This window comes from Cricetulus griseus, assembly GCF_003668045.3.
Source record: "Cricetulus griseus strain 17A/GY chromosome 1 unlocalized genomic scaffold, alternate assembly CriGri-PICRH-1.0 chr1_1, whole genome shotgun sequence".
Taxonomy (NCBI): Eukaryota; Metazoa; Chordata; class Mammalia; order Rodentia; family Cricetidae; genus Cricetulus; species Cricetulus griseus.
The window spans coordinates 272,239,838-272,254,534 of NW_023276807.1; the positions used below are offsets into that span (position 1 = coordinate 272,239,838).

Sequence of the window (14,697 nt, forward strand, 5' to 3'; positions counted from 1 at the left end):
CCATACATTTCATTTTAATTTTCATCACACTTATCCCTGAATAATTACAAAGGAAGAAACAGTCTTCATCTTATTGTGGGTCCCAAACAATCAAAGCTGCATTGCCCGAGTTGAGATCTCAGCTTGCATTCTCAGCTTTCGTGTGTGTGGTGTGGGTCTGGCAATTAGACCCAGGCTGCATTTTTTCTAAAAAATTATTCAGAGACAGAGGGAGACAGAGGGGGACAGAAGGGGATGGGGAGGGGACAGGGGGGACAGGGGGACAGAGGGGGGGCAGACAGACGGGGCACAGGTAGAGAGAGGAGAAGGGAGACAGAAGAACAGAGAGGAGGAGGTACACAATATTATACCGTCTCAAAAATCTACAGTCCAGAATAGTCTAGGGACTGTGGCCGGCAAAGATATCAAAATTCAAAACTATGTAGCATTTTGGCCTCAATTTCATTGAGATTGACACTTGAAAGGAATTGTTGAGCAATCTGGAAAGAAACAAGAGATTCCGCTAACCAAGATCAGTTTCATGATAGTTAATATTTTTTTTTTTAAGTGGAAGAACCATTTTCTGAAAATTGCAGGGACATTTTTTTTTTCCCTTGGAGTGGAAAAAAAAAGTATTTTCCTTGATTATTTCTCTTTATCAAAGAATCCAGTCATGGGAGGCATTACTTTGACATGTGTAGCAGCCTTGGAACTTGGCAAAACTGTAACAGCATTGGTCTGAACTGTAGTGTCTTAGTTGGTGAGTGCTTGTTGGTTCTCACAATAACCTGGGTTTCATCTCAGGTTATAAACAGGGCATGGTGGCACACACGGTGATCCTAGTGCTTGGAAGGTAGAGGCAGGAGGATCAGAAGGCCAAGGTTAACCTCAGCCTCATACTGAGTTTGAGACCAGCCTGAGCTACATGAGACTAAAGACAAACAAAAGAATCCATGGCTTTACCTGTTAGGTCTGCAATTGTCCTTTCTTTTGGGAGGCTCTGGGCAGAGGTTGAAGTCTACCATGGCCTAGCAGCTGTCTCTGAGCTCAGCAACATGGAAGACACCAGCTCCCTGACAGAGGGCTTTGTGCCTTATTTGGAGACCTTCTCTAGGGCTGGATGCCTGATTTATCTCTAATGTGACCTTGGACACAGTTCCCTGTAGAAGTTTTCCCCCTGCTGTCCATATGGTGATTAGACTGTGCTAGGAACATTACGGTAGAACCGTGCTTCCACGTATGATAACTAAGATTTGTACTAGGAGCTTTATGATAGGAATGTGCTGTTTAATGCAAACTAGGGTTTGCCCCATCTACGACTCCAATCCTATACAGCCCCAAAACTCTGGAATAAAGTTGCGCTGTGTCACTGAGGTTTTATCCTGAAAGTCTATTTCCGCTGTGTTCACAGGCAGTCCCAGGCTCTCTGTCATGGCTTCTGCCCCTTAGTCCTCATGTACTGGTGGCCAATGGACCTCCAGGAAAAAGGGGACCCCACACTTTCTTACCTGAAAGTTTAAAAACAGACCTTTCTAGCTCACATTTGCTTATTCACCACTAAGGTTCTGAGTGAGCCAGGAAACAGCATCCTGGCTTTAACTGTTCCTTTTACTTTTGGAAACATTGGTGCTAATGGAGTCGTCTCTTAAGTGGGGAGAGTTTCATGAATATTTTCTTTTATTTAAAAATGTTTTACTTTTATTGATTTTTTAAAAAAAACTTGACATTGTTTTATATACATGCTGTAACTTGATCCCTACCTCGTTTCTGCAGTGGGGGTGTTATTATTTATTGGTGGGTTTATTTTGGTTTTGTTTTATCCCCAATTTTCTTGTTTTTATAGTAAAATATAAGAGCATTCAAACAAACCATTTTATCCATTTTTAGTTGTATATTGGTTTAAGAGTATTTCACGTGCAGCTGTCACCATTGCTTCATCTCCTGCACTTCTGTTTTTCCTCAACTGGAGACGTCACACCCTTTAACCAGTGGTTCACACCTGTCTTCCTCCTCCCCCACCTGCTGATAACCACCATTCAACTTTCTGAATTTGGGTTTGTTTTAGTGTACAGGTGGTGTGTGTAGGTGAGGATGTATGTGAGGGTATATATGTACAGTGTTTGTGTGTGTATGTGTGGTATGTGATGTGTGTGTGGGGTGTGTGTGTGTGTGTGTGTGTGTGTGTGTGTGTTGAGATGGTTTCAATATACAGCCTTGGCTGTCCTTGACCTGGTAATCTTCCTGCCTGAGCATCTAGCGTGCTGGGATCAAAGGCCTGGGCTGCCCGCCTCTGTCTATGAATCTGACTTCTCTAGATTAAGACCATGAACTACTTATCTCTTTGTGTCCAGCTTCTTCCAGCTCCTTCCATAAAGGGTAACTTTAACTTTTATCATGGCATCTGTTGCCTTTCTCATTCTGTGTAAGCCGAGACTCCTTTGCATCAGGGTCACTCACAGGAACTAGCTTTGCCCCTGTGTGTCCTCAGATGTCCTCAGAGTCTGAGGAAGTGCCTTTTCAGATGCTGCACACACCTTTGTCACGTGTGGGAATCCATGCCTGTAATTCCAGCACGTAGAAGGATCCACATGACTTTGAGGCCAGCCTGGGCTACATAGTAAGACCATGTGAAGAAGGATGCTGCTGCTGGTTTATTGCATTCACCCTGCAAATATTGCTTTCCTAGGGGCTTCCCTGACAGAGGCAAGAGTAGATCAGCAGGAAAGCACAGCCCTCCAGCCCCTGCTTGCCACATGGATCACTAGAGAGGCCTCAAGGCACAGAGACATGGCCCATGGGTCCTGCATTAGAAGTGAACTCCATGTGGGCTTCCCACCACCACCCTGTATGTGTCTGCTTTGGACACAGACTCTCTTCCTTTTGGCCCTAATGGAGCTCACGAGAGGTGTTCTTTTGTTCATGGGTGAGCAGACTGTATTGGAAACATTTTCTCAGTATCTCTGAACCAGCCACACACTCATCTTCAGCTCATACAAATCTCCAGCAGGGCCTTGTCTGCCTGTAGGAGGACAAATATCTGTTGTGTGGCTCTTCTGTCCTTGCAACACTCCCCCTGTTCTCTGTGCTGTTGCCATAGTAACCAAAACAGCTCTTCAAACTAAGGGAAGGAATCTCTCGTGGGCACTTGGGAACTTAACAGAGTGAGAACATAAGTGGGGGCCTCAATTATAGATGCTGGCGTAGATACCTTGCTATTAATAGCTTAAGCAAGAGGAAATTAAGAGGTGAGCTTTGCTGTCGCTTGGAAGGTAGGGGATGCATGCCCTGCACTGAATGATGGGCTCTTGCTGTCACTTAGCACACAGATTCTGCAGTGCCCATGTCCATTGCCAGACAAGGTCAAAACTCAGCTTTTTTGTTTTCCTGCAGTACTAGGAATGGAAATAGAGTCTTGAACATGCTAGGCAAGTGTTCCATTCCCTGGCTGAATGCCCACCTTTTTTTTTTTTTTTTAATGTGTAGCATGTATGTGCACAAACACAGAGGCCAGAAGACAGCCTTGGGTGTTGTTCTCAGGAATGCTGTTCATCTCCTTGGAAATGGGATCTAGGCCTGGCACTCACCCAGTAGGCTGTGATGGATGGGCAGCAATTCCCAGGGATCCTTCGGCCTCTGTGTCCCCAATATTGGGATGACAAAGTGTGTACCTCTATGCTTGGCATTTTGATGTGCGCTCTGGGGGTTGAACTTAGCTTCTTGTGAGTGGGAGGTCAGCATTCTACAGGCTGAGCTATCTCCCCATGCCCCCTCCACCCTATTTTTTAAAATTATTTTTGAGACATTGCCTTGTTAATGCAGCTCGGGTTTGACAGTAATTTGCTCTATAGCATAGGCTGGCATTGCCTCCCAAGAGCTGGGGTCACAGACATGCTGAACAGAAGGGCTTGTATGAGGGCAGCTTCCATACACTGGGAAGTTCTAGGACCCTCACCTGCACACTTAGCTGCACATTAGAACCGTGAAGGGACCTTAGGAAAGGCCTGAAGCCTCAGTGTCACCCTGCACCAATGATGATGTCAGCACAGCAGGAGACGGCCCAGAACTCCACTTACCAACAGCTCTAGCAACTCAGGTTTGAAGGCAGATTCTTGGCTTTGCCTCCAAATGGGATTCTACAATGAGCCAGTATGAAGCAGAGATGGAGTTTCCTCAAAAGGAGATTTAGTTGGACAGGTTTGTTGCTTTTTGTTTTTGTTTTTTGCTTTTTAAATTTTTCAAGGCAGGGTTTCTCTGTGTAAAAGCTCTGGTTGTCCTGGAACTCACTCTGTAGACTAGGTTGGCCTTGAGTTCGGAGATCTGCCTGCCTCTGCCTCCTGAGATCAAAGGTGTGTGCTGCCACCGCTGCCGCCGCCGCCGCTGCCTTTTTGTTTATTTTTGAAGACAGAGCCTTACTAGGTAGGCCTGGTTGGTCTGGAGCTCTCTATATAGACAGGCTGCTTTGGGACTCACTGAAATCTGCCTGACCTCTTGAGTGCTGGAATTAAAGGTGTGTTGATGATTTTTGCTGTGTTGTTATTGCTTTAAGACATGGTCTCATGTAGCCTAGGTTGGCTGAGAATGACCTTGAAGTACTGATCCACATGCTGGGATTACCAGTGTGTACCGATGTCCCTGAATGGATTTGATAAATTTTTAAAAGCTCGGAGGTAGTGGTTATATTGATTCTTAGGTTGAGAAGCTCCTCCTACCCCAGGGACCTAGATACAGAAATAGGCAGCTAGGTGAAGGGACGGAAAAAAGCAGAAGATGGGCCAGGCCAGGAGGGGCCTCTCTCTGAAATGTCACCTCCAAAAAGGGACGCTCAGTGTAGAGCACTCACCTTAAGACTACCACACTTTTTTGCAACTCACGCTTTGCATAGTGTTTGAATACATTTACATGTTGACTGTGAAGAGGCTGCAACTCCAAGGGTGTAAGATAAAATAAGTTTGATCTTGTCACCCACTGCAGTTGTATTTGTAGCAGCGCTGAATACATCTTGAGCACAGGACAGATTTGGGAGCAGCCAGGGATGGGGGAGGGAAAGAGGGGAGACTTACAGAAACTTCTATAGCTCTGTGGAACCAAGACTGTTGTGCCCTGAGGCCCCTAGAGAGCTCAGAGACCACATAGAACTTGAAACTCGGTCCCTTCTACATTTGTCTTTACATTTCAGACATATACTGCTGTTTCACGGGCCATTCCATTAGATATCCATCTCTGGACCTTCTGGGTAGGCCCTGTTGCTTTGGAAACACGTCTTCACCATGCTTGGTGTCCTATAGCCTGGGGTCTTTCCCTGCAGCATCGACCTAGTCAAGGTACCTGGTAAGGGCCACAGTAGGGCTGACTACAGTGTCTCCAGGACCTAGACAAGGCTTCATAGGATGTTTCGTCTGTGCTTGCATCTCACCTCTGCCAATCAGAACATTAGGATAAATACAAGAATCATTTTATAGGTGAAAAGGAGTCAATTTTCAGCAACTACATTTTCTACTACATTTTACTGCCATTTTGAACCTTGGGAATGCTTTCATTAGTTTGTTTTCAGCCAGCTGTAAAAGGAAGAAGAAAGGAGGGGGGTACATCATTTCTGATAAACCTTTAAAATAAGGGAGACATGTGGGCCGAAAGTAATAACCCCAATGTCTAGTCTACCCTTCCCAGCCATCCCTAATCAAAGTTCACGGAACTTCCTTCTAGGTATTTCTCACTGGGTATTTCACTAAGTTAAGATATGATGCATTTATAATGTTACATGTTCCATTTAAAATGCCAATCCAGGGGGCCAGAGAGATGGCTCAGTGGGTAAAATGGTTTGCAGTGTGAGCCCTCTGACCTGAGTTTGGTCTCTACAACTCCGTAAAGGTAGAAGGAGAGAACCGACTCCCAAAGTTTTCCTTCTATGCACATGTCTGCCCACTCCCCCCTCCACATAGATAATAAATAAGTAAATAACTTTTATAATCAAGATATTAATTGAGCTGGGTGGTGGTGGTGCACACCTTTAATCCCAGCACTTGGGAGGCAGAGACGGGTGGATCTCTGTGAGTTCCAGGACAGGTTCCAAAGCTACACTCTGCTTGAGTGCTCTCTGCTTTATTTTTTGAGAAGAGGTCTCTCACTGAGCCTGAGCTCACAGATTTTGGTAGACAAGATGGCCAGCAAGTCCTGGGGAGCCTTCTGTCTTTGCCCCACCAGTGCTGGAATGACGGGCCTGCATCCCTGCAGAATTTTGCAGGTTTAAACATTTTGGAACTCCGGAACCCAGTTTGTTGTTGTTTCTGCTCCTGTTTTGAGGTGTCTTTTATGTGTCCCAGGCTGGACTCAAGCTTAAGACCTCCCTGCTTTGGCTGACTTTCTGCTACTTTCTTTCTCTTCTCTTCCCCCCTCTTCAGTCTAGGCTGGCTGGCCTCTGATGTAGCCATAGATGATGGTGAACTGGTCCTCGGGCCTCACCTCCTAGGTGGTGGGATTGCAGATGTAAAGAACCATGTCTTCACTTGACCCACTGAACTATGTCTGTAACCCCTGTCTCAGTCTACTGAATACTGGGCTTATAGGCGTGGCTCACTATACTGAGCCCTGAAATTCTGGAATCCCTTGAAGGAAGGCCTTTCTCATGGACCACTTGGGTGACAAACTGACTCACTTTGGGTCAGTTTGAGTTTTTTACTCTCCGCAACTTCCCCGTCATGTCTTAGCTGTGTATATGTTTGGCATGAACTGCACATTGCCTGATGGATTCAGGGTAAACCAAAGCAGGACCATGTTCTCCAAGTATTAGGGTCTGTGTTTTGATCATTGCTGGAAGCCAAGAGGTTGACATTGTTGCTGCAACAGCAGCAAGTGTGGTCCCTGGTGAAGCAGGAAACTCTTGAGTTCTAAGCCTATTTGGGCTCTAGAACAATGCTCTGTCAAGGAGAAAACAAAACAACAGCAACAACAAAACCCTTAAAATGTGAGAGTTGCTGTAACATCTTCATCTAGTAGAACTGCCATCAGGAAGTCTTTTTTTTTACTGATTTGCTTTTTTTTCCTTGTACAGGGCCATGTTTTCCCATTTCTTTGTATGGTTTCTGATTTTTGATGTTGAAAACTGAGTGTATGAATCTAGACATGTATTAAGTATGTGACTCAGATTCCCCAGGGCAAACCACCCTGAGTTTGAGACCAGCCTGAGTACCACAGTGATGAGCCAAGGTTATGGAACAAGGCCCATCTCAAAAAGCCAAAAAAATAGGTGGGGTGTGGTTTCACTTTAATCCCTTTGAGAGGTGGTGGCAGGTGGATCTTTGTGAGTTCAAGGCCAGTCTGGTCTGCATAGCGAGTTTCAGGACAGCCAGGGCTGCATAGTGGTAACTTGTCATGAAAACAAGCAAAAAAGCCAAAATGGAGTGAGGTTTAGCATCTAAGAGTGCGTACTGCTCTTGCAGAGGACTGAACTCAGATCCTAGCATCGACTCTGGTGGCTCACAACCATGAGCAACATCAGCTCCAAGGGACCCCGAAGACCTCTTCTGGGCTCCTCAGCACCTATGTTACTTACACACACATGTATTACCTGCTATCACCACCACATACACATAACTTAAATTTTAAAACATTTTTAAAAAGTCAAAATGAATGAATGGGTCAGTGAAGAGTTCATTCACAAATTCATGTATTTTTATTTTTTAAAATGTATTTAGCTTTTTATGTGCGTTGTCAGATCCCCAGAACTGGGGTTACAAACAGTTGTGAGCTACCATGTACGTACTGGGAATTGAACCCAGGTCCTCTGGAAGAGCAGACAGTGCTCTTACTGCTGAGCCATCTCTTCAGCCCCTGTTCACAAATTTGTAAGTGCAGAATTCCATTTTTGACTAACCCTAGTTACTTCTCTTGCAGGAAGGCATCCCTCATGGCCAGTATCTGCAGGCCTGGTTATAGCTCCTTGTCCAATCACAAGTATGTTCCTCGGAGGGCGGTGCTCTACGTGCCCGGGAATGACGAAAAGAAAATACGGAAGATTCCATCTCTGAAAGTAGACTGTGCAGTGCTGGACTGTGAGGACGGTGTGGCTGAAAACATGAAGGTAAGGGCCTTGTTTTCTGATGGTGGGATGCTAGCTGGGCTGAAAGTCACAGTTGGCGGAGCGTTTCCTTGGTCTTTGTCATTGGTTAGTGGTTTTGGATTCAGCACTTTATGTTGGTTCTAACTCTCTCTGTTATGTGTCTTCTCTGAGAGAAGGGACACATTCTGTCAAAATACATCTTAAAGCCATGGCATTCAAATATCTGTGATTGGTGGGTGCGTATATAAATAGAGTGGTAACCAGTTCTGCTCTGTGGTATTGGTTGCCCAATGTAAATGAGTTAGATGGTTCTAGAATCATGGTAAAAGATTCCCAAGTCAACTGAAATACAATGAAGGAATTTATTTCTTCTTCCTTCTTCAAAAATATTTTTAAATTTTTTAAAAATAATTTTTACTTCATTTGCATTGGTGTTTTGCCTGTATGTCTGTCTGTGTGAGGGTGTCAGATCTCAGGGTTACTGCCATGGCAGACAGGTGTGAGCTGCCATGTGGGTGCTGGGAATTGAACACTGGTCTTCTAGAAGAACAGACAGTACTCTTAACCACTGAGCCATTTCTCCAGTCCCTTAATTTTATTTTATTTGAGACAAGGTTTCTCTGTGTAGCCCTGACTGTTCTGGAACTTGATCTGTAGACCAAACTCTCAAAGTCAGATCTACCCTCCTCTGCCTCCTGAGTACTGGTTCAAAGGTGTGTGACACCACTGCCTGGCTTAGGAATTTGTTTCTTCTTAAAACCATCAGGTATATTAAATTTGGTCTTAGGTTGTCTGAGACAGATGGCCAAGAACAGATGAGGTAGTTTTCTATGGATGAGTCATTGTTTCTCCTTCTTAAAGGAGAAGTGCACAGAACTCAGAGCTGTTTGTGGCTTCCAACCTTGTGCCTGAAGAGTGTATGCACAGGTCGATGGGGGTGTCCCTGGACCCTCCTCACTAAAACAAAACTGTTTTTAATTTTAAAATTTATAAGACAAGTTCTAACTCTATTTCCCAAGCTGATCTCAAACTTGCAATCCTTCTGCCTCAGCCCCCAAATCCTGGGATGACTTTATTTACCACCAGGCCAGGCACAAAAGTTTCTTACCTGTAGTTGAAGGGTAGATACTTTGGGTTTATCTATTTTTATTTTTTGTATGTGTTTTGTCTGCATGTATATCTGCACCACATGCATGCAGTGCCCACAGAGACCAGAAGAAGGCATTAGATCCTTTGGAACTGGAGTTATTAGCCACCGTTTGTGTGCTGGAAAATGAACCCAGGACCTCTGGAAGTGAAGTCAGAGCTCTTAACTACTGAGCCATCTCTCCAGCCCCCTGTTTTGCTTGACTTTCTGTTTATTTGTTTGTTTGTTTGTTTTGAGGCAGGGTTTCTCTGTGTAGCCCTGGCTGACCTGGAACCCACTCTATAGACCAGGTTGGCCTCAGAGATCCCCCTGCCTCTGCCTCCCAAGTCCTGGGATGAAAGGTAGGCGCCACCACAGCCTGTTTATTTTCAAGATTTTAAGTAATGAAGAAGCATTCATTTGATAATTAGGTGAAATATGTAAATCTGTATAATAATAATTTATGTATGCATGCAAATGCTTTGGTTAAAAACATGCTTTCCCGAACCTTTGTTTACCCATTGAGTCCCTAGGCCATCTGGATTCCTGCTGTCTGGGTAGCTTCTTACTCCCCACGATCTGAAGGAGCCTGTCTGAACTGTACAGCTTTCTGGAATAATTACTTTCCTTGGAGAGTGTAGCAAACAAATATTTGCCTTAATTAAAAAAAAGAGTTAATTTCTCATATCTTCTTAATGATAAAAACCCAGACTTCCCAAGTATTTGGAAAAAGATTAGAATAAGCATGTAGAATCTAAACGTCTACTCAATGTCTTTGGTATATAATTAATACAATTAATCTTCTTTCTCCTAGAGATGAAATAGACTAGACTTTTTTTTTTTTAAGACTATAATGTGATTCCAGCATACCCCTCCCAAAACTCTTGTAGTGTGTGCTCTAAGATTAGATAACATGTCGTAATTCCAGTTCTGTGTAACCTCAGGCAGTTCACCTTACTTCTCTGCCTCAGTTTCTTATCTATACCTCGGGGATGACAATATCTCCTTTTGTCAAAGCTGGGGATTATTATGGGAGAAAAGTTGATAAAGTGCCTGCAAGTAGCTTGATATCCTACCGGAAACGGGTCAGATAAAGCCTATAGCTGTTGGGATTAGAGGGGAGTTGATTTTAGCATAGTAGCACAGTAAGCCCCTGGAAGCCCAGATAAAGTTCTGATTATGTTTCTACTCAAGTCTTGAGGCTGCCCTCTGAGACCCACCTGAGGATCTTTTCTGTCCCTCTCGTGAAAGTACGACTCCTTCTTGCCTTACATCTTCTCATGTATTTGTGTACTCAGCCACTCCGTATCCAGGTGTCAGACGCTGAGCTACTAGTTAGAAGCCTGAGGAGATGAGCAAGCTACAGTTGCCATCTTGAATCACATGTTCACACAGTGTGAGTTTATGCTTTTTTTGGTGTGTGTGTTGGGGGGGGCAGGTGTTTGAGACAGGATCTCACTATGTAGCCCTGGGTGTCCTAGAACTTATCATGTAGACCAGGCTGGCCTCAAACACCCAGAGATTCACTTGCTTCTGCCTCCAAGTGCTGGGATGAAAGGTGTGTGCCACTATACCCAGCTCCATGCATATGCTTGTGTGTGTAGACCAGAGATCAGCCTTGATCCTGGAAGTCCTTTCTTTGGAAGTCTTCACCCATTTTTTTTTTCTTTTTTTTGAGACAGTTTATTAGCTAGCTAGATCAAGAGAGGCTGGCTGGCAAGTTCCAGGGATCTGTCTATCTCTGTCTCCTCAGTGCTGGGATTATAAACCTGCCACCACACTTTACTTTTTACAAGAGCACTGGTGAAATGTTTTCCCGCCAAAGAGTATCTCGATGATTGGGGACCAAGAAATACTGAAAAAAAAAAATCACACCTCGCCATAGACCTCAAGCAAGAGAATTATTGGGGAGGGGGATGGGGAAGGGGAGGGGGGGATGCAAAATGGCTTCCTCTGAGCACTGTAGAGACAGAAACCGACCAGGTCTTGATGGTGGCTTTGTAGGGGGCATGGAGCACGAGCATAGGGTAAATACAGCTAGGGTGGCAGAGGTGTAAAAGTGTGGTATTGGCCTTTGGCGATGATGGCGCAGTTGGCTCTGAGTCATTGAAGGTGGGATGGGGAATGAGGAACACCTGGTTCTGGAATGTGGGCGGGTCTTATTTGACTAACACCTGGGGTTTAAAGCTAGGTCCTCATGCTTGTGGTGACTGAGACAACACAGGGTGGTGTCTTTAGGACATTCAGTTCTCTCATTACAGATCAATTGCTAAGCATGCTGTTCCACTAGAGTTCCCTTAAAAAATCCACAGTACCCAGGGCAGTGGTGGCACACACCTTTAATCCCAGCACTTGGAAGGCAGATGCAGGCGGATTTCTGGTCTACAGAGTGAGTTCCAGGATGGCCAGGGCCACACAGAGAAACCCTGTCTCAAAAATCAAAAAAACAAAACAAAACAAAAATCCACAGAAAGTCTTGGTAAGCCTTTCTGTAATTATTGTAATAATACAATAATTATAAAAAGTGGATTAGGACAGATATGATGGTTAGATCAGTCAACCGGACAGCATCTAGAACCAGCTTGGAAATGAGCCTCTGGGTATGACTGTGGAGGGTCACCCTGACTGAGTGTGGAAGACTCACGCCCTGTGGGTGTAACTGACTGGGATCCTGGACTTTCTGAGGAGAAAATGAGTCAGAATCTCCTGCATAGCTACGGAGACCACCGGTTTTACGTCCTGCTACCTTGACTTCCACACTGATGGAGTGTAACCTCGAGCTTCCTTCCCTAATCGCTTGTCAGCCTGTTTTATCACAGACACAGTAAAAAACACAACATCGGATTTAGTCCATCTCAGCGCTGTGCTTTGTTGGTAGCAAGCATTTCAAGGCTTCTTTTGATTTTTGGTTTCATCATCTGATGCTTGAATCATCTAAGCATTTGACAAGCGTGCCATATGAAAGTCTAACAAGTTTGCTATGTAACTGTTAAAGAGGTTAGAGCCAAGTACTGCACAAGCCATCGTTGAGAACTTCTGTTTGAGTTTATTTAACCAATATTTAAATGGTGCTGACAAAATACCAGACACTGTCAATTACATGACAGCTCAAAGAGGCACTACAACTATATTCCTTTTGCAAATAAGGAAACTGAGGCATCCTGAGGTTCATGATCATGATTTATCCTGGGGATTTGGTCATCTGAATCCAGAAATCCAACCTCGTCATGAAACTGTTAGATTTTTGTCAAATCCCTGATCAGAATGAAGGCACATTTCTCATAGAGCCAGCTAAATATATTTGTCTATCACCCAAAAACTGAAGTGTCAGGTAGATAAGACTTGGATTTTGTTTTGTTTATTTAACAGTGCTGGGATCAAATCTAGGGCTTCGTGCAAGTAGGGCAAGGAAGCATTCTACCAACTCTCTCTCTCTCCCTCCTCAAGGCAAGCAAAGTTTTGTTTAGCAAAACAGAGTAACAGCTTCTTCTGCAGGGCAGGCGGGTCCCAGAAATGGATTGCCAGACACTTGTTTTATGTTTCCTTGTTTTGAGATGGAGTATCACTACGTAGCCTCAATGGCTTGGAACTCTGTGGAGACTATGCTGGGCTCCAGCTCACAGAGGTCCACATGTGTCATCTGTGTCCTGAGTAGGATTTGAGGTGTGTGCCACCACCTCTGGATTTGAAGTTATTTCTTAGTCATTTTTCTTATTTGCACATTAATTCTTCTTGCTGGAAAGAATAAGAGTTTTTTTCTAGAGAGGATTTCATGTAGCTCAGGTTAGCCTGGAACTCCCAGTGGAGCTGGCTATGTCCTTAAACTCCTGACCCTAGTATTTCTGTCCCTGCAGGCTTGTGCCTCCACACTTGTTTCTAAGATAGAGTCAATATTAATTTCTGATTATCTGGCTGTAGTTTTGCCAAGCTGAGCTATGACATAATTCATCTTCTTTAGAATAATGAAAATGTTAGACATACCATTTTGTATCTTATTTTATTTATGTTTTTTGCTAATTGACTGACTATTTCACTTGCCTGGTTCTCTATGGATAGTACTTATCATGAAGACAAAATGAGTTTCCACAGAGTAGCATTTGAGTGTGTAATACCTTCCAGCTGACCCTAATCCTGCTCTGCTAATCCAGTTTGTGCTTAAGTAGCTCCTTCATGTCAAGAATGGTATTACTAGTTCAAGCTCACTCACCTTCTCAAGTGTAGATGATGGAAAAGCTCTCCCCATTGCTCTGTCTTCACCCTTAATTACATAATGAAGTACAGGAATGTCTAAGCCACTGCTTGACGGACCACAGTGCCAGTGTACCAGAGAACAGAACTCTGGAGAGTCATCATGACACTGTGTAAGGCCGAGGAGACGTGAATGGAGGACCTGGTCTTGATGCCAGGGCTGCTGTTCATTGAGTAGTGATTTAAACAGTTGTTTAAAGTTATTTAGTATTCACATTTAATTTTTTAAACTAGGTGCTATGACAGACTAGAGAGATGTGGTTTCGTGAACCTGTCTTGGAGGAGTGAAGGTGTTTATTGGGGAACAACTTACACAATAAAGAACCACTGCAGCCTGTCTCTGCCCTTCAGTCTGCTTCTGTCTGCACTTGAAGCCACGCCCAAAGGGGTGTGGCCACCTTTACCGGTTCACAGGCAAGATGCCGATACAGAGGAGTCCTTGGCTAATAGTGATATTGTCAAAGATTAAATAGTTGTGATCCAAAATTCTCATCTATAGGAACAAGGTCTTTTTTATTTTCATTTGAGTTTTAAGTGGGCTTTTTGTTTGTTGTTTTGTTTTAAAGGAAAATTATAGAGTTATTTACTTATGTGTAATAGTGTTTTCCTGCATATGTGGTGCCCTGGGAGGTATGAAGAGAGGGTGTCAGATCCTCTGGAACTGGAGTTATGGATGGTTGTGGGCCACCATGTGTGTCCGGCTGACTGTATTTCACTTGCCTGGTTCTCAACGGAGTATACTTATGCTGAAACCATAGGGGTTTCCACAAAGATTCCCGTGAGTGTATAATACCTGGGCACTGAGCCTGGGTTCTTTCCCTGGCAGCAATACTCTTATCTACTGAACCATCTCCCCAGCTTATTTTTGCGGCAGTCTTCTATATGCTCAGTTGACCTTGAACTTGGCTATGTAACTTAGGGTGGCCGTCCTCCACTTCCCAGTGCAGTTAAAGGTAGGGCACCCACCATACCTTGTTTTGTGCCAGCTACATGTCTAGGCAAGCATGTGGGATGGAACCTTGGTTTTTGAGAAGTTCTTGGAGGAGGGAGAAAAAGCCAAAGACTTTAGGAAAATGGAAATGTGTGAAGGAGACTGTGTGCAGTTGGTACCCCTCCTGGGTGAGATTCCCTCCAATGGGCTTCCTCAGCTGAGGAAACAGGAAGGTAGGCAGGGTTGAGTGGAGCATCTTGTGAAAGCCAAGTGACAGCAGAAGGTGCCTCTCCAGGCTCTAACTGGCAGAGAACCTGTGGCTGCCTGAACTGGCTTATTATAGCTGGTCTCTAATAA

At 44.3% G+C, this 14,697-nt stretch overlaps 1 protein-coding gene across 1 annotated transcript in view; it reads left to right on the plus strand.

The window, feature by feature from the left end:
* Positions 1–14,697, plus strand: part of Clybl (citramalyl-CoA lyase) — a 232,798-nt gene that overhangs the window by 128,261 nt on the left and 89,840 nt on the right. Inside the window, exon 2 of the mRNA XM_027388948.2 lies at positions 7,870–8,056. Coding sequence (XP_027244749.1) covers positions 7,870–8,056 — 187 coding nt within the window. The remainder of the gene's footprint in view (positions 1–7,869; positions 8,057–14,697) is intronic.